Source organism: Oreochromis niloticus, linkage group LG5 (assembly GCF_001858045.2).
Source record: "Oreochromis niloticus isolate F11D_XX linkage group LG5, O_niloticus_UMD_NMBU, whole genome shotgun sequence".
Taxonomy (NCBI): domain Eukaryota; kingdom Metazoa; phylum Chordata; class Actinopteri; order Cichliformes; family Cichlidae; genus Oreochromis; species Oreochromis niloticus.
Genome location: NC_031970.2, coordinates 19,658,616 through 19,683,602, shown reverse-complemented (window position 1 = coordinate 19,683,602; position 24,987 = coordinate 19,658,616). Strand labels below are relative to the sequence as shown.

General features: G+C 41.0%; 1 protein-coding gene and 1 long non-coding RNA gene across 2 annotated transcripts in view; one reads left to right on the top strand and one right to left on the bottom strand.

Moving 5' to 3' along the window:
* LOC109202267 (uncharacterized) overlaps positions 1 to 24,987 on the bottom strand; it is a 712,495-nt gene that overhangs the window by 58,425 nt on the left and 629,083 nt on the right. The gene's annotated exons all lie outside the window — the stretch shown is intronic.
* alas1 (aminolevulinate, delta-, synthase 1) lies at positions 1,933 to 8,831 on the top strand. Its single transcript, XM_005459040.3, has 11 exons — positions 1,933 to 2,103; positions 4,880 to 5,120; positions 5,255 to 5,437; positions 5,551 to 5,685; positions 5,914 to 6,133; positions 6,472 to 6,656; positions 6,757 to 6,936; positions 7,147 to 7,311; positions 7,754 to 8,022; positions 8,120 to 8,282; positions 8,505 to 8,831. Exons 2-11 carry the CDS (start codon positions 4,916 to 4,918, stop codon positions 8,663 to 8,665), a joined length of 1,866 nt encoding a protein of 621 aa, XP_005459097.1. The 5' UTR covers positions 1,933 to 2,103; positions 4,880 to 4,915; the 3' UTR covers positions 8,666 to 8,831.

Below are 24,987 nucleotides of genomic sequence, written 5' to 3'. Positions count from 1 at the left end.
CAGTTTGAGTGTTTTGCATCATTGTAACAATTCAAATACACATAAAGTTGTAGTTTAGAGAGCTGTTGTTAAATTACAAAGTCTCTGCAAATCTTAGATGGAGGTAAAAGGTGATTAAACACAATGACTGTAAGTTATTTTTAACGGCTACAAACAGAATAAATACTACAAAGATCGGAGTAAATATAAAAGGGAGATATGGCAATCAAAGAATCGTGAATTAAAATCTGTGGTAGAATTCACAAAGATGGTGACTTCCAATGGGGTTAAAGAGTTTCTAAATCTTACTTTTGTGCGAAATCAGCAAACTTTATAAGCATTTTTTATAAATTTTGACCAGTAATTATGTGCAGGCAGTCTTTATGTCCTACTTACAATTAAAATTAAAGTAAATTTAAGTAATTCTTCAAAATCACTGCCCAACTAAGGTCCAACTGAATACATTTAAATATAACTCTCATGCTTCTAGTAGGGCTTTGCAGGTAATATGAAGCACCGGAAACCCCACGGTTCCCTCTTTCCCCAGCACACCAACCTGATCTCATGGCATTTCATTAAAGATTCAAAAAATGGATTGACTCATGCTCATGGACACAAATATTCATTTACTTTTGTACTAATTGAAACCCCCATAAATACTTTCAGTTCAAGCCACTGCAACAAAATAAGGAAACACATGACAAAGAGCTGACAACTCACAAAACACATGATAAATGTCACAAAAGAATCATAATGCACCTTCAGGGCCTTCATCATACAACTTTTAAAACATCCGCCTACTCATGTGAATGTCTCTTATATCATCTTAGATTAATTTGTGTGTAGCCCACATTTATCAGCCACAGGTTTTGCTGTAGCTTGGGGTGTGGCAGTGCAAAAATCAAAAGATAAACAAAAAAAAGTAAAGCAACAAAAGAAGCAAAATAATAATTGAATTAAATCACTCCAAACTCCAGATTAAGTGATAGGCTGTTACTACAAGAGAAGCAAACATAAAACATTTTCAGCCATAGTTTCAGCCATAACATCAGCTGTGGCATAAACCCAAATATCCTTTAGAAAAGCCAAGTGGAGAAATACTCCCACGTTTCAGTTACAACGACTCTTTTCCATGAGCTGCTTTCTTTCTGAAGCTCTTTGTGGTTGTGGGTCTTTTATGAGCATGAGAAAAAAGGAATCCTTTTACTCTACAAGTTCCCTAGCCCCCTCCAACACCTTTGGGCCCCTGAGCCTTGTTGGGCATGCTATTTTTCCCTTTTACAATAAAAGCATAACACAAAAATAATGGCAAGGAAATCAATTAAATCATAACGGAACAAAACAATGAGGTGAAAGAGTTACGGGGTCATGAGAGACATTAAAAATCACAGATATCAATATCTTTTTCTTATGGGAAGAATAGAATAAATTGGGCCACATAAAGTTCCATTTCCTTCATGAAAAAAAAAAAGGAAGCGTGGCTTCTCTTTTGAGAGTTTACATTTATGGATGTGGTGTCTGACAAGGAGTAAAAGCCAACAGATGAGGTACTGCTCTCGTATTTCTTACAACCAAATAAGATGTGAAATACAAATATATAGAAATAGAAATGAAAATAAAAAATTCTGACAGCATGTTGTTAGAGATAAAACCAAAATGCTTTTCCAAAATGCTTTTCCATGACACCTGCATAAAAGTACAAAACCAAAATAAATGACATCTAAATCGCTTTTATAGTTTTGTTGGAAGTTTGGGGATTCAATCTATGAATTCATGTAAAGGAAACCACCTTCACCGTGTTTGTAATGACCAAATCCTTTCCACTCAAGTGTCCTTAACAAAACCTTGCTGGGTCCGCTGCCAGATAGGCGAGAGTGTTTGATGACGCACACAGAACGTCAGAATTAAGATCTCGCGATACTTCGTCTGGGCATTACTTTATAAGAACTGGCTCGCCCTCGTCCTCTCCGTTCGTCCTCAGTGCAGGATAACGAAGAGTCGTTTTGCTCTGCTTCCGTTAACAACAAGCTGTGTTTTCTTTTATTTCTCTGAGCAGCACCCAAGATCGCTTATTGTCACTATAACACGACGAGGATTACACCGGAAGCTGTGAAGTTTTAAGAGGTAGGTGTTCTTATTTGACCTCATCGCGATCATCACCCCTATTTCGAGTAGCTTCTTAGCTAATGTTAGCCGTCCTGCTAAGATCAGTCAACCGGCAAGGATCACGATGGGCCCGGTTAACGATAGGAAAGCCAGGCTGACACTTTTTATGTCTCGAAACGATCTCATCGCGATATTTATTACCATCGGAGACACATAAGGTATGACTTTTGCTCAACTTTTGCGCAAAAAAAATGGTGAGTCAAAACAGGAAAATACCTGTTAAACCAGTGAATTTATTTAAAGTGTTGAGGTTTTAATAAATCTATTTTTATTGTAACACCGGTTGAGTAGAGATGGGTAGACCATATGAATAAACATAAATCATGGTCATAATTATCGTAAGCAGCGTTGTTTAGGTAGAGCGCTACTGTTTTTAGTTTAGATTAAACTGATGGGGTTTTTACTAGCCCGGAGACGCCCATGAGTTCAGTCAAAGTAAGGACTGTAGGACAACTCGGGTATAAGCAGGGGTATTTAATCAGGCAGAAGACAGAAGTTTCATTATTAATAATAACAACAATAATATAATTTATCATCATCATCATCATCATCATCATCATCATTATTATTATTATTATTATTATTATTATTATTATCGTCATCATCATCATGTTTCGTCAGTAGCACTTTGAGTAGCTTTAAATAAGTCGACAAATAATGTGGGTATCATTATTAAAGGCATATAAATAAACAGAAACAAAGACTAGCTTTTCTTTGTTTGGAACTCTATGAATTACATTGGCATTACTTTTATGTTATGTATGTATTGATCTCTATCTAGTGTTTATATAAGGGAAAGAGCAGCTTCGACGTACCACATTAGTCACTGTTAGATTTCTCTGGAACTTCATAGGGAGCAAAGTTCAGGTGTGGGTGTCCTACCTGGGAACTGGTTTCTGTTGGGGAAAGGTTATGACCCAGCTATGAGCAAACACTCAGTGTTGGGCAAGTTACTTTGAAATAGTAATTCAATTACAGTTACTAGTTACTTCTTCAAAAAGTAACTGAGTTAGTAACTCAGTTACAATATTCTAAAAGTAATTAATTACTTGGAAAAGTAACTATTGCGTTACTTTAAAAACAAAAACAAAGAACGTTTAACCCTCTGGCGTCCAGAGTATAATTGGCCATTTTTTTACTACTCTTGATTTTCTCTCCACATTTTACCTTTAAAAACTATTTACTTTGCCTTGTTTGGTATCATTCTTTTTAGCGCAACCTCACGAGCCTGAATTTACAGTTATGTTCTCATTTTATCATACTGTATAACCAGAATTGATCTAAAATCAAACAAAAAACATAAAATCAGAGTAGAAAAAGTTATATTTTTACTGTAACAACCATAAACACGTTTAATGAATCATATTTCATAACTTCAAATACAAATATAAATTGTCAGTTTTAAAATTATATGCACAAGTTTTGCAAACAACAAAGTTATTTGCATCCATTTACCTTTTACCCTTTTTTTTTAAATAACCATTTCAAACTATTTACAGAACAATCAGCTGTTCTGCTTCTGCATTCAATAAGATGCCACACAAATTATTTGTGCCACTCCAAAAAAATAATTTCTGTCCACTATAAAGGAGAACATCACAGCCTGATACCTGCAGGTCTGACAGCAGCAGGTGTATCACTCCTGTTTCTACCTGGAGACAGCAGTCGCCTCATTGTTCTGACACACAACACAAAACTATACACAACACTACACACTAACTACACAAGACAACACATGAACTACACACTCCAAACACGCTAAACGTCACAAATCTCAAAACTCGCTCTCTCTCTTTTCCTGCTCTCTCTCTCTCTCTCGCCGTCACTCCTAAAACTTTTGTTTTGTTTGCTCATAAGCAGAGAGTGCTTGCTAGCGCTAACGTGGCGAAACTATTGAGGAAAAAACGCCGCGTATATATTGTTTATCATGACTCTGGTTTTACGTGGCCTATCAACACAATTTATAAACTGGTATATATCACCTTGTTGCTTTGTCTTTAAGTGGTCGTGTGATTGACTTACCACGACTACTTTATTCTTCCTCAGTCAAACAGCAGCACTCATGCGATTGTTTTGCCTCCTGAGCTCCAGGTGTTGTGCTGGACAGTGCTCGTGATTAGCGTCCGCGGGAGCGCGCGCAGCTGCTTAAAGCTGTAGCGTCCAGAAGATGCGGTAAGCTGAACACAGCTTCAACCGTCTGTTTGTTGAAAAATAGTAACGGACCGCGTTTCCTTGTTAGTAACTGTAACGCCGTTGTAACGATAGGAATAGTAATTAGTTAGATTACTCGTTACTGAAAAAAGTAACGCCGTTAGTAACGCCGTTACTTGTAACGCCGTTATTCCCATCACTGCAAACACTGCAGGCTTCTTAAAGTAACACTTGACTATTGTGAGTGTAGCCAAACATGTGGGCTCGTAAGAGTCTTTCAGCTTTCACGTATTATATCAGTGGCTCAGTGAACTCATCTCACCTGCCTTTGAAAGACTGAGATAATCAGATCTCATTCTCACTTGTTTTTGTTTTTCAAAATCTAGATTTAGCTGAACCATGTAGGAGTGTTTGACCATAAACAGCATTTTCCCACTTCCTTGACCTATGTTGTAAAACAGGTTTTTGCAACAGACAGGCTTTTTCTTCTAAAAAGCCTTTTTTCCTTTCTTTTATGGAACAAAAACATTATCTGCATTGTCTGCAGGACACGTTTCACATAAGTTTTCTCTTTCTCCTTTAGAACTCGAGACAATCATCGTCATCACCGCTGCTGATTATGGATGTAATAGTGCGCCGCTGTCCTTTCTTGGCTCGCATGCCCCAGGCCTTTCTCCAGCAGTCCAAAAAGGCGCTGGTGACCTACGCCCAGCGATGCCCCATCATGATGGAGCTGGCTGCAAAACCTATGGCCCCTTCAATGGCACGTGCCCTCTGTTCCTCCTCATCCTCCCACCAGAAGCCTGAGAACACCATGTCTGCCGGTGAGGATGATAAAGATGGTGGTGATACTGGCTATTCTAATCAACACTACAGCTGTATTATATTTAGTCAAATAAATCATGTAATGATAGAATTACTGATAAATGTGAAATTTAAAACTTTTGTCCCTTTGCAGCCCCCAAACAGGAGGTGGAGTCCAAGCTGCCGGCTGGCCACCCTATGCCACCTCCAGGACAGATGATGGCCTCCAAATGCCCTTTCCTGGCTGCTGAGATGAGCCAGAAGAACAGTGGTGTAGTCCGTCAGGTTGGCATAGAGTTCCAAGAGGATGTACAGGAAGTGCGCACTGTGAAGAAAGGTAAGGGTTTTTTGTTGTTGGTTTTTTGTTTTTTGTTTTTTTTCTTTGAGAAATTAATCAGGTTTCCATAGTTTTGTACAGTATTTGACAGCATTTTGTTTTTGTCATGACAGAAGTGCCTGCTGACCAACTAAAGCAGCCAAACTTGGCCAGTACTACCGAAGGAGAAACCACATTAATGAAAACCCTCCTGAAACAGCGACCTAAGAAAGTCAGCCACCTGCTGCAAGACAACTTACCAGGAAGAAGTAGGTTTTATGTTGATAGTTTTATCACACTGTCCTGCAAGCCTGTGATTAATCTAGATACTGTCTGCCTTACTATGACAATCTTTTCTTTTTTTAGTTGCAAGTATGTTTTGGTGTTTTTGCACACGGGTGTAGTCTTTCCTCATGTTAAAGTTGCTCCATCAGTTGCAGTACTGTAGCAACACTAAGCCACATTAAGCAACCTTATACCTTCCTCTTCTTTTCCAGCGGCCCGCTTCCAGTACGATGCGTTTTTTGAGAAGAAGATCGAAGAGAAGAAGAACGATCACACGTACCGCGTGTTTAAGACCGTGAATCGTCGGGCCACTGAGTTCCCGATGGCTGACGACTTCACAAGCTCTTTACAAGAAAAGCGTGACGTGTCGGTTTGGTGCAGCAACGACTACCTGGGCATGAGTCGACACCCTCGAGTCGTGCAGTCCATCATGTGAGTAACTGAGTAGTTAATCCAGTTTAATGGGTCAAGGTGCGTTGATGTGTACGGCCTGTCTACCTTCCCTGATTGCTTTTTACTTTTTGTCCCTCTGTGAGAGCTGAGTTCAGAGAGAAACCAGCACAGAGCATAATTACATGATGCAACCTGACACCCTTGGGTGTTGAGTTGGACATGGATCACACCTAAACCTCATGTGTCACGATGATGATGTTGTTTTTCTTCTTCTTTTTTTTTTTTTCTTTTTTTTTTCCCCTCAACTTGTTTGAGCTTGTTGGATCTTGCATACACGTCTGCAGCATTTTAATGAGCAACTGTTTGTCTATTGCCAGGGATACTTTACAAAAACATGGCTCGGGGGCAGGAGGTACCAGGAATATCTCTGGGACCAGTAAATTCCACGTGGAGCTAGAACAAGAGTTGGCTGACCTTCACAAGAAGGATGCGGCGCTGCTGTTCACCTCCTGCTTCGTTGCCAATGACTCCACCCTCTTCACCCTTGCGAAGATGCTGCCTGGTATGCAGACGGAAAAACTTGGTGTATTTAACAGTAATTCGAACCTCCTGTAAGCGTGTTTGGTCTCATTGACGATTTCCTCTCGTCTGAACATTTTTAGGTTGTGAAATCTACTCTGACGCAGGTAACCACGCCTCAATGATTCAGGGTATCAGGAACAGCGGTGCTAAGAAATTCATTTTCCGCCACAATGATGTGGCCCATCTTCGAGAGCTCCTGGAGAAAGGAGATCCCACAAAACCAAAGATCGTGGCTTTTGAGACCGTCCATTCCATGGATGGTCAGTTTCTAATTACTGCTTCACTGCTGTTGGATAAATGTTAATTTTTCTTAATGTTTTTTTTAAAACTTTCGTCTTACTGCATGTGTCCTGGAAAATATTACTGTTCTTGCAAAATCAATAATTCATTCAAACTAAGTATCATGAAGTGCTCTTTAAGAAGCAAAAAACAAGTCTGACCAGGTTTGTGTGCCTTTCTTTCTGTAACAGGTGCTGTGTGTCCGCTGGAGGAAATGTGCGACTTGGCCCACGAGTTTGGCGCCATCACCTTTGTGGACGAGGTTCACGCTGTGGGCCTCTACGGCTCCAGAGGAGGGGGCATCGGCGACAGGGACGGCGTCATGCACAAGATGGATATCATCTCGGGAACTCTAGGTGAGCGTGCAATCTCTACTAAAACAAATTTAGAGCTTGCTGCTACTGTACTTTTTCATTTCTTTTTTTCGAACCAAAATAACTGCCACTGGTTAGTGTGACTAGTCTAGCTTGCTTTGTTTGAATTAGACTGAGGATCAGGCCTCAGCTGTGTCATCCAATATACCAGAGGGCTGAAAAGAATCTGGAGCAGCTCTGTTCGGCTCTGTTGTTGCTAGGAGACTACAGGCTCTTGTTGTGCTCCTATTGAATTACTCAGATTGTGTGTCACTGTCAGACTGAGGGGACAATTATTTTCAACTCAAGAGCACTACAACTCTTGCACAGCTGACATTTCAGGCGGTTCTAGTTTGAGATTACAGTGGCTGTATTTTTGTAGACCACTGGCTCCTTAATATTGAACGAGAGGGGTTGTAATAATCTGCATTATGTTCTTTTCCAGGCAAGGCCTTTGGCTGTGTGGGTGGCTACATTGCGAGTACCGCCGCCCTGGTGGACACAGTGCGTTCCTACGCTGCTGGTTTCATCTTCACCACCTCTCTGCCCCCGATGCTTCTAGCTGGAGCCAGGCAGTCGATCCAGGTCCTTAAAGGGGAAGAGGGGCGCTCGCTGAGACGTAAACACCAGCGCAACGTCAAGCTCCTCCGGCAGATGCTGATGGACTCTGGGTTGCCTGTTGTGCACTGCCCCAGCCACATCATCCCTGTCCGGGTAATCTACGATTGAATTGATCATGTGGAACTTGAAAAGCAGATAAAGTCACAATGGCTCGATTCTCATCATGCGTGTGTCTCTTTGGTATAATTAGGTTTCGAATGCTGAGAAAAACACGGAGGTGTGTGACATCATGATGCGTCGCCATAACATCTATGTGCAGGCCATCAACTATCCCACCGTTGCCAGGGGAGATGAGCTGCTGCGCATTGCCCCAACTCCTCACCACACCCCTGAGATGATGAAATACTTTGTTGGTAAGATGACAAAGTAACACATTTCATTTTAAATACTTGACTGTGTATAATAAGGCTACAACAAGTTAAACAGTATTTATGTCTTAATATGATCGAACTGAACTGTGTAGCTGTTTATGCAAAAGTTACATTACATGAGTAACTTCATCCAGCCTGTAACTAACTGTACTTTTCTATCATTGAAGTAAAACTGACCTCTCTTTATCTGTTTTCCCCTTTCAGAGAGGCTGGAGCAAACTTGGAAGGAGGTGGGCCTGGAGCTGAAGCCCCACTCATCAGCAGAGTGCACCTTCTGCCAGCAGCCGCTGCACTTCGAGGTGATGAGCGAGCGAGAGAAGTCTTACTTCAATGGGCTCAGCCACCTCATCTCAGCCTGCGCATAACACTAATCACCCACTGCAGTCTGAAGACAACGCGTACACGCTTAACCCCCATTCCTTTGTCACTATCATAGAATGTATTAATTATCTTTAATAATTTGTCCTACACATATTTAAAATTATCTATGTTCAGATGGTCTATATACTGCAAATAAAATATGGGAAAGAACCTCTGTGTGTGTTTGGTTTTTGAAAGTGTTTATAAAGACTTGAGGAGTGACAAGAAATGAGTGGGATGCACTTGTATTTACACAAAATAACAGTTTTTATTCTGCTCTTGGATTCAAGGCGACTGTGAAGTAAATTTCTTCATTGGGCTGTTGTATTAACTGATTAAACGTGGCTCAGATGACACTGATATGCTCAGTCACATGGGTTTTTTACTGACGGGTAAAATGCTTACTGAATAAGCTACAAAAATGGGTCACATTAATTGGACATGCTTGGCAGATGCCAGGTTTTTTATTTTTATTTTTTAAATGTTGCTGGTGATAATATGATCCAATTAGGTCTATCCCACTGGCCTCCCTGGGCTTGTGAGAAAAGTGGAACACTGAAAAATGTATTGTTGCAGTTTTTGGTTTTTTCTTTAACATAGCACACAATCCTATCATGACACTTTGTAACAAGCAAGACATTTGGTGCTTCATTAGTATTATCAGGTACTGCAGTATAATAATGCACTGACTGTGTTGTTGGTTACGTGTACGCTGCTTTAGGTGTGTTGGTTTGAATGTGCGAGTCTCCTTATGAGCAATCAGATATATTATAAATGAAGTCCTGTTTTTATAATCGCTCTTAGAAATATCTATTTAGTGATTTAAAACCACAAATAAAATGATTTCTCTTTCTCTAGCTGGTGAAATCTTACCGTGTGCAGAGAACCTACTAACCTACTATCCCAAGGATTCACATGGAGATGACATAGATAAAGCTGTAAGACCTAGATTCACAAAATAAAGGAGGTCACAGTGACAATGATACACTCAAAAGTGGCACACATACCCATTTTCTTTGGGTCCACATAAGCCTCAGACGACACATCAAAACAGGCAATGTGACCGACACAGGCACAAACAGGAAAACTATTTTATTGTCATATTTTTCTAACAGCTCATTCTGTTAAAAAGCAGGATATGAAGGTTTAATCTCAGTCTTGAAAAGGTCAGTTATAATAGCTTTTCTAACATAGCTGTCTCATCAAAACCAGAGGTACTCTGAAAATGGAAGTGGGAACCACTACTTTTAGTTGTTACAAGAAATTGTAGCTGTCACTGCTTTACACATATAGCTCACTTCCACTTTTGAGCTGACTTTTTGTTACAATTCGGACAAGAGCTGATGGAAAATTACAAAAACTAAACCTGGATGAACTGCCATTAGCTGAGGCAGTAAGAGCTAACTGGTTTTAGATGAAAAATATATAAAATATATCAAAATATTTAAAAAAAAATCATAGACTCCAAAGCACTGTATATATATCTAATAATGTGTATGGAGAACAGAAGGTGTTTGGACGATCCTTTAGTTGACTAAGTGGTCGTTTATTGCATATCTCTGTCATTATCTTATGCACACAAAGTAAATAGCAGAGAAAATGTGATATATAAGGGTACCTTGTGGCAAGACATAGTAACCCTTGTACTACAGGGTGGGCCATTTATATGGATACACCGTAATAAAATGGGAATGGTTGGTGATATTAAAGTCCTGTTTGTGGCACATTAGTATATGTGAGGGGGCAAACTCCTCAAGATGGGTGGTGACCATGGTGGCCATTTAGAAGTCGGCCATCTTGGATACAACCTTTGTTTTTTCAATAGGAAGAGGGCCATGTGACACATCAAACTTATTGGTAATGTCACAAGAAAAACAACGGTGTGCTTGGTTTCAACGTAACTTTATTCTTTCATGAGTTATTTACAAGTTTCTCTTTTTTCACAGCCATTGACATGTCGAAGAGGTTAACACGTGAGGAGCGTGAGGATCGAAATTGTGTTGATATCTGGTGAACGCAGTAACCGGGTCAAATCCAGCAGATTTCAATGCAAGACACCCTACGAGACCACCCATCTCCCATGCTACAGTTAGCAAACTGCTTGCTAAGTTTCGTGAAACTGGTTCAGTGTTGGATTTGCCAAAATGTGGACGCAAGAAAACTGTCACTAATGAAGAAACATCAGTGGCTGTCCTAGCTTCATTCAGCAAGAGCCCACAACGTAGCACTCGCCGCATGTCACTGGAGAGTGGCATTAGTCGAACATCCCTTCGGCGGATATTAGCTACTCACAAATGGCACCCTTACAAACTCCAGCTACTGCAGCATCTCAACGAGGATGACCCAGATCGGCGCACAGAATTTGCAGAATGGGCAAAACAAAAATTGGAACAGGACCCTCAGTTCACGCAGAAGAGTTTGTTCAGTGATGAGGCAAACTTTTATGTGAATGGTGAAGTTAACAAACAAAACCACCGCTATTGGTCTGACACTAACCCACATTGGATGGATCCCTCCAAGACTGTTGGAACAACAAAAGTGATGGTTTGGTGTGGTATATGGGGTACAACGATAGTGGGTCCATTCTTCATCAATGGAAAGCTCAAGGCCACTGGATATTTGAAATTGCTACATGATGATGTGTTTCCCTCTTTATGCACTGAAGCTGGCATGTTCCCTGAGTTTTTCCAGCAAGATGGTGCACCACCACATTATGGGTGCCAGGTCCGAGCATTCCTAGATGAACAGTTTCCTGGAAAGTGGATTGGTTGTCGTTGGCCAGTTGAATGGCCCCCAAAGTCTCCCGATCTGACCCCCTTAGACTTTTATCTTTGGGGTCATCTGAAGGCAATTGTCTGTGGTGTGAAGATACGAGATGTGCAGCACCTGAAACTACGGATACTGGATGCCTGTGCTGGCATTTCTCCTGCGGTGTTGCTATCAGTGTGTGAAGAGTGGGAGAAGAGGGTTGCATTGACAATCCAACACAATTGAACACATTTTATAAGTGGTCAGAAACTTGTAAATAACTCATGAAAGAATAAAGTTACGTTGAAACCAAGCACGCCATTGTTTTTCTTGTGACATTACCAATAAGTTTGATGTGTCACATGGCCCTCTTCCTATTGAAAAAACAAAAGTTGTATCCAAGATGGCCGACTTCTAAATGGCCACCATGGTCACCACCCATCTTGAAGAGTTTTCCCCCTCACATATACTAATGTGCCACAAACAGGACTTGAATATCACCAACCATTCCCATGTTATTACGGTGTATCCATATAAATGGCCCACCCTGTACAATGAATAAGAGAATGTGCTCTCTTTCAGTTTAAATAATTTATATATAAGGGCATGAATATAATCTGGTGTTCACCAGATTTTAAAATTAATTAAATACAACAAGAGGACACATTACACCATATCTTAATTATTTTTTTTAACTAACTAATCTGAAATACAGAAGCAGGGTGTGATGAACTAAGAACACCACATGATTCATTAGCAGTGTAGACTGTCTTGACGTCACCATTTTCTGTACAAGTTTATTGATCTCACACATCATTGAGGAGGAATTTTGGACAAACCCTTTTTTACAATATTGCTTCAGTTAATAGAGGTTCATGGCTATTCATTAACAGACAGATTTTGCCACAACATTTCAGTCAGATTGAGATCTGGACTTTGACTTGCAGCATTGTGGGTTTTTTTCTTACCTATTCTCATGTAAATTGGCTGCTATGCTTGAGATCATTGTCGTGTTGCACGACCCAGTTGCAGCTAAGCTTTAGCAATCACCCTGATGGTCTCACATTTCACTCATGGTAGTGATTCATGGTTGACTCAGTGACTGCAAAGCAATCACAAATCATCATCCAACCACCACCGTGCTTAGTAGTTGATATGAAATGTTTGTGCTGATGGTTTTCTGTGTTTGGCCTTCTCCAAACATGGTGCTGTGCACCATGATCAGACATCGCCACTTTGGTCTCGTCTGTCCAACAGTTATTGTTCCAGAAGTTTTGTGATTTGTTTAGATGCAGCTTTTTTAAACCTAAGCCGTGCTGTCATGTTCAGAGATGGGCAGTAACGCGTTACTTGTAACGCGTTACTGTAATCTGATTACTTTTTTCAAGTAACGAGTAATGTAAGGGATTACTATTGCAAAAACGGTAATTAGATTACCGTTACTTTCACGTAGGAACGCTGCGTTACTGCGTTACTAAAACCGTGATTTTTTGCCAGAACGTCTCATGACAGTGACGTAAGCGAGTGCGACGTTCGTGACAACAGCTGTCTGCAGATCATAATATATCGAGGGATGCAAAGTAAGAATGTTCCACGAGAGGAGGTGTTTGCACAGAGAGCTGCTTTGACAGGCTGCTGAGAGTAGGCTCTTTTGATCAGCGTGTGTATTCGGACCCCGTCGATTGATCGGGCGGTTCGTTTTCGAAAAACTCTGGAGAAGAAGGAGGAGAGAGGACGGATGGCAGCGGCGTCTGCTGGCAAACTTGGTTGGAGCACTGCCAAAAATTCGAACCTGGTTGGCAGTCCACCTGTGGTGGCGGTTGAGCACGACTGTTCCGTGAGTGGGTCAGCTGTGGGCAGCTGGGAAGACTATGGTGATTTTGATGAAGAGGAGGAAATGCCTCTGGAGCAAGTGCAAGGTGAGCAGAGGAGGGAAAAGCGTAAAAGAGGTGGGAGCAGTGGTGGTAGGGATGGTTCTTTAGAAGCTAGAGAGGGAACGAGAATATTTGTTGTTCTGAGATTCAATGACAGAACACAAGTCCTTATTAAAAAATTGAGTCCGTTTGTGTTGACAGCTGAACTTAACAGTAAAGTGGGTGATATAGCTTCTGCTAAAGTACTCTCAGATGGTAATCTTCTTGTGCAGTGTGTGAATGAAGAGCAGCTCAAAAAGGCTTTGAACTTAAAACAATTGGGGAAGTTTAAAGTAGAAAATGCTGGGCAAGTGGGTGCACAGACGGGGGGTGGATGCAAGGGGGTAATTTCTGGGGTGCCCATTAGTGTGAAAATGGATGATCTGAAAAGCAAAATCAAAGGAGGAAATGTGATTTCTGTGGTCAGACTGAAAGCAACAACAGAAGGACTTAAGGTAGACAGTGAGAGTGTCCTGATACACTTTGAAGGAGCAAATCTGCCAAGGAAAGTGTTTTTGGGTTTCATTAGTTATCCAGTACGAGCCTATGTTCCAAAACCTCTGAGGTGCTTTAACTGTCAAAGGTTTGGACACCTAGCGAAGAACTGTAAGGAAAAGAGGAGATGTGCTCGGTGTGGTGGGGATCACGAATATGGGAAATGTGGAGATGGAGTTCAACCAAAGTGTTGTAGTTGTGGTGGAAGTCACAGTGTTGCGTATGCTGGATGTGAGAGGATGAAACAAGAAAATCATATTCAAAAAGTGAGGGTGGAGAAGAAGATCTCCTATGCTGAAGCAGTGAGGGTGATGAGAGTGAGTGAACAGGTCAACGTTAACCCAGGACAGGGTGCATCTCAGGATCAAGGAGTTACCCGGCTCAACACGAATACTATGGTTATTGATAAGATGGCATTGGTTACATTCATTGCAGGAGTGATAAACACCACAGCTGATGTGAGATCTAAGCAGGAGAAAATTCGGCTCATTGTTAAGGCGGCAATTAACCACTTGGGGTTAGTAGGACTGACATGGGAAGAAGTGAGGGACAACCTCAATTATCAGTCAAGTCAGGAAACATGATGTTCTTTTATGTAATCATGGTGCTTATTCTTCAATGGAATGCAAGGAGTCTGTTGGTCAATGGCCAGGAGTTGAAGCATTTCATCAAACTCCTTGATGTTAAACCGGATGTCATTTGTGTACAGGAAACTTGGCTTAAATCTTCTTTGGATTTTGTGTTGTATGGGTACAAGATAATAAGAAATGACAGGGACCGTGGTGGAGGGGGAGGGTGTGCAACGTTTGTCAAGCAAGACATTCCATATAGACTCCTGGGTAAAGGCAATGATTTGGAGTATATTGCTATTGAGGTTTGGGACAGGAATGAACCAAATGTTATCGTGAATTTCTACAATCCTTGTGCCAGATTGGAGCTGCCGCGTCTTCGTTCGATTGAAGGAAGTGACTGTCGTAGAGTTATTTGGTGTGGGGATTTTAATGCCCATAGCAGAGTGTGGGGAGGTACACGCACGGATAAAAATGGTAAGGTAATTGAGGAATTGATGGATACATGCAATTTGGTGTGCCTGAATGATGGTAGGGGGACCCGGTGTAATGTTGTTAATGGAACAGAGTCAGTTTTGGATTTAACTCTAGTCTCAACTGTCCTTGCAGGAATAAGTCAGTGGACCATCAGAACAGACACTACCATAGGCAGTGACCACTATCCTGTTTTCTGTGATGTTGGAGGGCAGATACAGGTGTCTCTAGGAGAGGTGCATAAGAAGTGGAGTTTTCATAGGGCTGACTGGACAAAATTCCAAAAACTATGTGAGGACACGATCGGCACGGTTGCTGAGTCTGGTAGCGTTGAACAAATGAATAATCAGTTTATTGAAGTGCTTATGGTAGCCGCCAAGGCCTCAATCCCGACCAGTAAAGGCATGGCAAGTAGGACTTTGGTGCCATGGTGGACAGAGGAATGTCGAATTGCTGTGAAGGAAAGGAACAAGGCATTTAAATTTCTCCGAAGAACCCTTAACACGCAGGCTCTGATTGCTTACAGAAAAGCAGTGGCAGTGGTCAGGAGAACAGTGAGACAGGCTAAGCGGAGCAGTTGGAGGTTGTTCTGTTCTAAAATAGGAAGAACCACTCCAGTGGGGGAGGTCTGGGGCATGGTCAGAAGAATGGGAGGTGACCGGCGGGAATGGGATTACCCAGTTCTATCTTCGGGCCACCAGAACTTTGTAACAGCTCAGGAAAAAGTGGAGGTTATGGTGAAAACTTTTGCTAAGATTCATAGCTCTGATAACATCTCAGTGTTGGGAAAGGACAGAATGTGCCAAACTAAAGCACGATATTCGGAGAATTTAGCAAGAAAGGCGCACATGGACAGTAGTCTGGATGCGGTGTTTTCTCGGGAGGAAATGGTGAGAGCGCTTCAAAAAACAAAGCCCACAGCCCCGGGAAAGGATCAAATTTGTTATTTAATGTTGAAGCACCTTGGTACGAAAGCGCTTAATAAACTGCTGTGTTTGGTTAACACAGTTTGGATTAAGGGTGAGCTCCCAAGTACTTGGAAGGAGGCTGTTATTGTGCCAATAAGAAAACCCGGGAAGGATCCATCTAAACCAGATAGCTACAGACCAATCGCTCTTACATCAAATGTGTGCAAGTTAATGGAACGTATGATAATGGCAAGACTGTCCTTTGAACTGGAAAGAAAAGGGGCTTTAGCCAATTACCAAAGTGGTTTCAGGACAGCTCGGAACACGACTGATGCTATTGTTAGACTTGAGAATGTTGTTAGGAAAGCGCAGGCCAATAAAGAATCTGTTTTGGCAGTGTTTTTTGACATAGAAAAGGCATATGATATGTTGTGGAGGGATGGGCTTTTAATCAAGTTGCATAAGTTGGGTGTTGGTGGCAGGACATTTAATTGGATCCAAGACTTTTTATCTGGTAGGAAGATCCAAGTGCGAATTGGGTCTACAATTTCTAGTCAGTGCACGGTTGTGAATGGGACGCCACAGGGCAGTGCGATTAGTCCCCTGCTTTTTGTTATAATGATCAATGATGTTTTTTCTGATGTTCCTGAGGGTATTGGGAGGTCTTTGTTCGCTGATGATGGTGTGTTATGGAAAAAAGGAAGAAATATTGAGCACCTAGTGGGCAAGGTTCAGGAGGCTGTAAATATGGTGGTTGAGTGGGGATTTGACTGGGGATTCAGGTTTTCGGTGGAGAAAACAAAAATGATGTTCTTTACCAAAAGACAAGTGAGTGAGACTTTGACATTGAAACTGTATGACGAGGGAATTGGGAAAGTGAGCTCTTTTAAGTACTTAGGTGTTGTGTTTGATTCAAGACTGACATGGAGGGAGCATATTGACCGGATTGAAACCAAATGTAAAAAAGTTGTTAATGTTATGAGGTGTGTAGCTGGGAGGGGTTGGGGAGCAAGCTCTTCTGCTTTGAAAAGACTTTACCAGGCATTGATTAGATCTGTCTTCGATTATGGGTGTGTGGCATATGGTTCAGCAGCTCGTTCTGTGTTGGGACGTTTGGATGTTTTGCAATCGGAAGCCCTTAGAGTGTGCTGTGGAGCTTTTAAAACGTCTCCAGTCAGTGCCCTACAGGTGGAGATGGGAGAAATGCCCCTGGATCTTAGGAGGAAGCAAGTATCAGTGAATTACTGGGTTCATCTTGGTGGTCATGGTGATGCACATCCTACAAAGGAGGTACTTTTGGAGTGCTGGGAGTATGGAAAAAGTCAGAAGGATCATTTTGGAAAGGTGGGGAATCAGTGGGCTAAGGAGTGTCATGTGTATGAACTTAAAATATGTCCTGCAGTTGTGTTCCCTGTGGTTCCTCCATGGTTATTGGAGACCCCTCCTGTGGACTGGTACTTGCTGGATCTGAAGAGGATATTGAAAGGAAAAGTCGATCTTGTGTCAGCATTTCATTTTCACAGCTCGACTGAATACCCTGGGTATATTCATGTGTTCACGGATGGTGCTAAAAGTCCAGATACTGGGATTACAGGGTTTGGAATAGCAGTTCCATCCAAAAATATTGAAATAAACAGACGCACTTCGGATGGCCTTTCAGTGTACACAGTTGAAATGGTAGCAATTTTGGTAGCATTGAAATGGATAGAGTGTTCAAAACTCAGGCAGGTAGTAGTATGCTCTGACTCAGCAGCTGTTCTTTCAAGTCTACAATCATTTTGTTCGAAGACAAGGCAGGGTATGCTGTTTACTATTCTGGAGACTATAAGCAGAATAAGGTGTTGTGGTGGCAATATTCACTTTCTTTGGGTGCCAGCTCATGTAGGAATCAGTGGAAATGAAAAGGTGGATAGGTTGGCAAAAGGAGCATTGACTAAACATAGGACTGAGATGGAAATTAAAAGTAGCGGATCTGAAGCAAAGGGTATTGTTTGGAGGCAGGTTGTTCGGGAGTGGCAGGAGCGGTGGGATTCAGGGAGTAAGGGCAGGCACTTGTATCATTTTAAGAAGGAGGTGGCAGGGTGTAGGTTGTATGGGGGTGATAGGAGAGAAGAGGTGGTCATTACCAGGCTTAGACTGGGACATTGTGCGTTAAATAAAACACTACAGATGATAGGAGAACATGAGACGGGGCTTTGTGGGGTGTGCCAGGAGGAGGAGGAGACGGTAGAGCATGTAATACTGCGGTGCAAGGGTTATGATGTGGAGAGAAAAGTTCTGCAGAATAGATTGAGGGAGCGGGGAATCGGGGAATTTAATCTGAAGAGTGTGTTGGAGGGTAGTAGGGCACAGGTGAGGGACTTGGTGGGGTTTTTGAAGGCTATAGGTGTGTATGAAAGAGTGTGAGGGTTTTTTTTTTTTGTTTTTTTTTTTGTTGTTGTTTGTTTGTTTTTTGTTTTTTGTTTTTTGATACAGATTGTAAGCTCACTGTCTGATCCATACTCCGGAACAGTAGGAGGCGGTAATGCTCCTTTTACGTTGGTTGCCAACCGCCGTTAAAAACAAAGAAGAAGAAGAAGAAGATAATATATCGAGTGCGGGACAGAGTGTAGCATGCAGCGTTCAAAGCGTGGAAGTACTGACCTTATTTTGAGTTTGAGTCCATAAAAAGTGACAAAAACATTAGTGTCCGTTGTGCGTGGGAAGAAAACTTCTTTTTACAGCGAAAAAACCCCTAAACTTCCAAGCAAGCACCGAGTGTACTACGACGTAATGTGAAATTCACAGAGAAACTCGCGGATTCTTCCACTGACCGCTGCAGCACACCTGCACCAGGGTAAACCTCCTCCGCCTACCCCAGTCCTGCTTTACAGGTGAAAATAGAGCAACAGGACCGCTAGTCTTTGATTTTATTTATTTTCTGCTGTGTTTTACTTGCATCTATTTGAAAGAGTGAGTGTAAACACAAAAAAATATTTTATGTGCTGGAATGTGAAGAAAATAGGTTTAAATGTTAAACAAATTTCTTCCAGTCAGAGAATGTTGCATATAATTTAATTTTTGCTTGATGCATAAAGTTAAAAGATTAAAACTAATAAAACAAGTTTTAAAAAGAGACTTTTCCATTTGATTACATTTTGTATGATGAATTATGCAGAAAAAGTAGAATTGGGCTGAAAGATCTATCGCTTTATCACCTATTCAGGTTGTAAATCGTGTTTTTAAAAAGTAACTAAGTAACTAAGTAATTGATTACTTTTGAAAATAAGTAATCAGTAAAGTAACGGGATTACTTTTTGGGGGAAGTAATCAGTAATTAGTAACTGATTACTTTTTTCAAGTAACTTGACCAACACTGGTCATGTTCTTTTTAGAGAGACAAGGTTTTCTCTCGAAAACCCTTCCAAACATGCTATGCTTGTTCAGTCTTTTTCTACTTGTACTGTAATAAACTTTAATGTTTCAATCATTACTTACTAACTGAGGCCAATAGGCCCATCACACAATCCAACCTTAGGTTAGGACTGGTGGTTGTCCACCTGTCCTGAGAAGATTGTGACATTGTGTTTGGACAGACCTGAATACTCCAGACCAGCGCACTACCAAAAGACTTGCTCACGCTTGCTAATAATAAGTTATCAAGTTCACCTGACTGCTGCTTACCCTCTTAACTGTTATGGAAGCAGTAAGGGTGGCTTAATTTTTCAGAGGACTGCATGTCTCTACCAGTTTGTGTGGACAACAAAAGACGTAGGAGGACATACTGGTTTACTAAGTGATCCTTTGTTGAATAAGAAGTGAAATATATTTCAACAATACACGGGTGAATCATGATAAGGCTCAGGAACACAGGAATATTGCTCATCCTACTCTTGTCATGTGTCAGTCATTTCGTGTCATTGTGACAAATAGAAGTAAACAACAAACTGACCAGCAAACCAGCAGACTGGCCATTGGGAGCACCCTGACATTACCTGATAAACAGAACTACAAGCTGGTGGAAAAATACGTGAATCCTGTTTTGTTGCGAACACTCGTTTAAACTTCTGCAAGTATTCTACAAGCACAAGTTAGCAATGCCTGTGAAAATGTATGTAATTGGTAATTTATTAGTTTTTCTTACCAGACTGAGTCAGGGCATTAAGTGAGCTTTTAGTGTCCGGTTTATACATCTAACACAGCATGTACTGACTGTTTGACCCTTTAGCTATTTTTTTGTACCATCAACCATGTAACACCATGTAACACCATGTAACACCATGTAACTCAGACATACAAACACACGCACTCACACCCACTTGCCCATAAAACACACACACATAAACTGTAGATGTGTCTTCAGTCATTTCTGTATGTTTTCCTTTTATTTGTCCACACACATACAGTGCATGGACTGATACTGATTTTCCACTGCTGCGCATTTCTTCTACACTCAGCATCTATAAAAAACAATGTGTACAAACAAAGTCTTCCCCTTCACGGGCTTGTTTAGCATTTCTTTTGATCCATGATTAGTGTAGAGGTCTTCTTAGTCACAGTTTCATGGGGCTTTTTTCAGTTTGTTTAACTGAGATATACATGTATATGTCACTGTTTATATGTTGGATCCAGTGCCTCATTTAAAGGACAAACATTTTGTTTTTTGTCAGAAGGATTACTGCAATTTGAAACTGAGCTGTATTTGGATGGCTACTGACTCATGCATGGCTGCCAGACTCTCAGACAGCAGACAAAAGCAGGAGTAATGAAACCCAGGGCAGGCTAACACTGGGAGTTCAAAAGGGTCACACACTTCTCACATTCAGTGATTCATCCCATCTGCTTGTAACTCCACTTTGGAAACCCCAAAATGAGAAACCAGACAGATACTTAGAAACAAATTTCCTTTGTGTTAACTTTTTAAGCTAAACACATTCAGTGAACACATATCGAGACTGAATTCAACTGAAGTTTATTTGTGCTGAAAGCAGAAACTGTTCAAACTGAAATAAAATTGATAAAAAAAACTCACAGTATGGCAGAGGACCAGGATACACCATGTTTCAGAATCGAGGATTAATTGTGGTATGAACCCACATGCTCTTTTCCAATAAGTTCTCATTTACAAACCAGTAGGCCAAGTCACAGTCAGACATGTCCTCCCTTGTTATACCTGCTTTGTTGTTGTTGTTTTGGAAATGGTGTGAATGCTTATTTCAAGACTTCAGAGCAGGACTAAAATAACCTTTTTTTCTCACACACACATCTAATATAATATATTTTCTTTGTTATATAATATACTAATACACACATTTGTATTTATTAGGTAGCTTTTTCTTCTTCTGCTGCTATATTTTGGTAAGTTTAAATTGTTGAAATTATTTAGACAGTTTAAAGTTTAAGTTTTGTGGGTTTGTGTTTTTTAAAATCACAGCCGATACCATTCGTGTAATTCTGCCGATGCCCAAATGTGGCCACTGAGCGTTAAGGGAAACAAAATAGCTATCGAGTAGGCTTTAAAGCGTATAATGCTCTGGCTGTTGAAGAGACAAAATTGAATTAAAAGGCAGTTTGCTATCATTTCTCAGAAGAGCAAAAGTGGTTAGCTCCACGATGACCTCAACAAGTGAATGAAAGCCAGCGTCTCTCTCTGCTACAGAAAGCACTGAGAGCTGAAAGACAATGACTGTGTTTTAGACAAACAAGCTGTTCTCAATAAACTATCCACCTCCATGTCCTTGTGTGGCTGTCTGCTACAGTATGAAGTTGATTAGACTAATTACAATGGGATTCAATTTCAAAGCTTTGAACGATCCTCTGGTTTTCGGGCAGTGACTCTTATTGCAGGTGGATTTTGAAAACAATGCGTCCTTTATTATGACTGCAGTGTCTGTCATCTGTCAAGATTAGTCTTCCTTGAAATGTAACATGAGCACATTTTTCCTGGATTCTTTGAATAAAAATAGATAAAAGCTGCTTTATTGGAAGCATATCAGACGTCATGCTGCTCAAAGAGGCTGATTGTCACTGTAAAAGCCCCCAAAAAAGTGCTCTAATGTTTAATAAAAAATGATATGCTGTTCAAGCAAAGCTCATGTTTTGGCTGGTTTTCAGTCTGCTTTATCTGCCAGATAACTGTACATCCTTGAGCCTCCTGGAATGTTACCATGTGACCACCTCACTGCTTCATCTAGAAGGGCATGAGTGCACGTGTCTGTATGGACTTAATTCTATTATATGCATGTAAAAAGATGCTTTGAAGATTCAGATAAAGGGAGATGTGCTATGTTACAGAAGTTAATGCATTCACTGTGCTCTAAACTGTGTGGAAGGCTGTTCAGCCATGCTGTATGTAAACCTAAGAATTGACAGTTTATACTTTGATTTTTTATTGACTGATTGAGTTCCCATAAAACAATTTTTAGTGGTGCAATCCTGCATTATTTAACTTGCAGATGTCATTTAAACTTTATTGGGACTCCATTTATATTGATTACAATAACTGATGTCCAGTTTGACTACAGATTTGATCCACAGACTCAGCACTAAAAACTTCTTACATCACATGACTCAGTCTGGCAAGAAAAACTAAAACATTACAAATTACATTTTGAGAAGCATTACTGACCTGAGCTGACTACATTTATTAAAGACTTCATTCATATTTTATAATAGTCACTAAGTCACACTTATGAATGGCCTCCTTATGATTTGCTTCAACTCCTTTCATGCGTTTGACCAATGAAACGAAATCTGAGGCATCTTCCAACAAAAATTAAAATTCTTTGCAGGTTTATTTTGATGTTTTGAAGCATAAGCAGAGATCGCTCCGGCTAACTTCTGAGGCACACCCAGTCATTTTGTCCCATAAGCAATTTTTGAAAGGACTTCCAAGTAGACTTTCAAGGGGTGAAGAGTATTTAGAGAAAGAAATGACCAAAGACAAGCAACTGAACTGTTGTGGGGTTTCCACAGTAAAGTTGATTATATTGTTGCTTACTCCTTTAGTTGACATGGGTGGGCACCTGTGAGTCACACATACCATTAGTAAAGACAATATGTAAACACTGGCTTTTGTACGAATGGCTTGTCATTAAAAAGTTACAACACACATGTCTGGTCTTGCTACACAGTAGCTGAAAATCCTTGGAAACCTTTATTTACGCATCCATCCATTTGCTTCCGTTTATCCTTTTCAGGGTCGCTGGAGCCTATCCCAGCTTTCATAGGGCGAGAGGAGGGGTACACCCTGGACAGGTCGCCAGTCTGTCGCAGGGCTAACACACAGGGACAGACAACCATTCACACTCACATTCACACCTAGTGACAATTTGGATTATCCAATTAACCTATCCCCACAAGCTGCATGTTTTTGGACGGTGGGAGGAAGCCAGAGTACCCAGAGGGAACTCACGGGGAGAACATGCAAACTCCACACAGAAAGACCCCGGCCTGATGGTGGAATTGAACTCAGGACCTTGCTGTGCGGCAACAGTGCTAACCACCGTGCCACCGTGCTGCCTCTCTTTTTTACGCATTCTGTGGAAATTCATACTGGTATGTAAAGGGTTGAACGGTAACAGTGACCTCACTGTAAATGAGTTACAGAGCAAAGGGATGAAGGTTTCACACTGACGGCCCCTCGTGAAGACTGATCTAGAAAGGACAGAGTTCATGCTCAACAGCTGGATATTCCTCTTCCTCTTCGCCTTTTTATGTTTACTGTCCTTGGTCAGAAGCACCTCCACAGGCAGATTAGAGGCCATCTTAGACGAGGAACAGTGATAACACATCAAAACAACTGAAATTAATCTCATATTCCTGCAATCTGACTTTTTTTGTCATACCCATGGCCTTTATAGATAAATCTTACGTCATAAGGACCCTGGATATTTCAGCTGCTCTGTTTAGTGTTTGTTTTCACTTATACTGGGAACAGAAATAGGAGCTGGTTTTTATGGTCTACTAACCCCACTGATTTCTTTGTACATGTACTAAGTGTTGCAACCTTCACCTGAGTCACACTTACCCTTTGGCTGCACAGGAACAAGGATGTATAAAGGTTATATGTCATCAATCACAGTAACTCTCTACATTACAGGCTTTGCTAGTAACCCTGTAGCCTTTTCTCGAGAGCTTTTTTTCTCAGACATCCTCGTTTTGCATTCGATATTTACACTACTGCACTTTGCAGTAGTGTAAATATGGAAACAAGTTGCAACCTTAATTATGAAAAAAAAAAAACACTAAAAAATATGCGTTTAACAAACTTGAGGCACACAGTTTACCCAATAAACCAAGAGCAGCTGGCCTTTTTAGATGGGGAGGGTCTCTGTCCATGTTTAAATCCGCTGCACACACGTTTCACAAAGGATTGTGTGTTTGTGTGTTTGATTGCATGTTTGCATGGACAGAGAAAGAGCATTGTTATATTCAGAGTATAGAGTGTATGCTTGTGCGTGACACCGGGGGCTGATGAACGGATAACAGCCACAGCAGGAGATTCTTGGCTGAAGTCAGTCGTTCCATTTCCTCCCTGTAGGCCAAGCAACACATCATTCTTCAGCGTTAGATAGTAGGTCTGCTGATAAGAAGCTCCCATTAAACAAATCTGTCACGTAGCTAAATCCTTTATAACCTTGGAAAACAGCAGGTGTTTACTAACCTGTGGGCATTAGTTTGATTTTAAGATCAACAAAAGGTATTTTCAGCAGATTGTCAAAGTGTCCTGACCACTAAAGTCTATGTGGTTTAACTGTGCTGTGAGTTGTCTGATAACATTGTGGATGAAAAGGCGGCAACTTCCTGACTTGACTTTGTTCCACACCCTGTGTGCTTCTCCATGCCACCAACTAGCTGCTATACTATGCAGGTAAAGTTTTTTAAAAGATGCTGAGACTCAACCCATGTTTTTATTTTTTACATTTGTGCCACTGTGAATCATTTCCTGAATGATCTATTAGGGTGTTGCATCTGTGTGGACAGTAATCCTCATTACTGTCACTCATTTGGCACTGTCCGGTTTAACAAGCATGAAACAACAAGGAAGTCAGTTGGGAAAATAATCAAGTGAATTTCCTGAATTCCTTTAAGCCATCACAAAGGCGAGGCTATTCTTCCTGCTAAACTTCTCAGAAGACACTTTGTCATTCAAAACAATTACTTATTATAGAAGCCCTCCTAAAAAGCATTGTGATTGTTTGAGTTCAAAGTCCTCCCCTGCAAGTAGAATCTGCACAAA

Bases quoted from the DNA above. Each gene is read 5' to 3' on its own strand.
- alas1 (XM_005459040.3), top strand. From the start codon at position 4,916: ATGGATGTAATAGTGCGCCGCTGTCCTTTCTTGGCTCGCATGCCCCAG. The intron at 5,438-5,550 runs GTAAGGGTTTTT...TTGTCATGACAG, and splicing joins AGTGCGCACTGTGAAGAAAG to AAGTGCCTGCTGACCAACTA. The intron at 7,312-7,753 runs GTGAGCGTGCAA...GTTCTTTTCCAG, and splicing joins TATCATCTCGGGAACTCTAG to GCAAGGCCTTTGGCTGTGTG.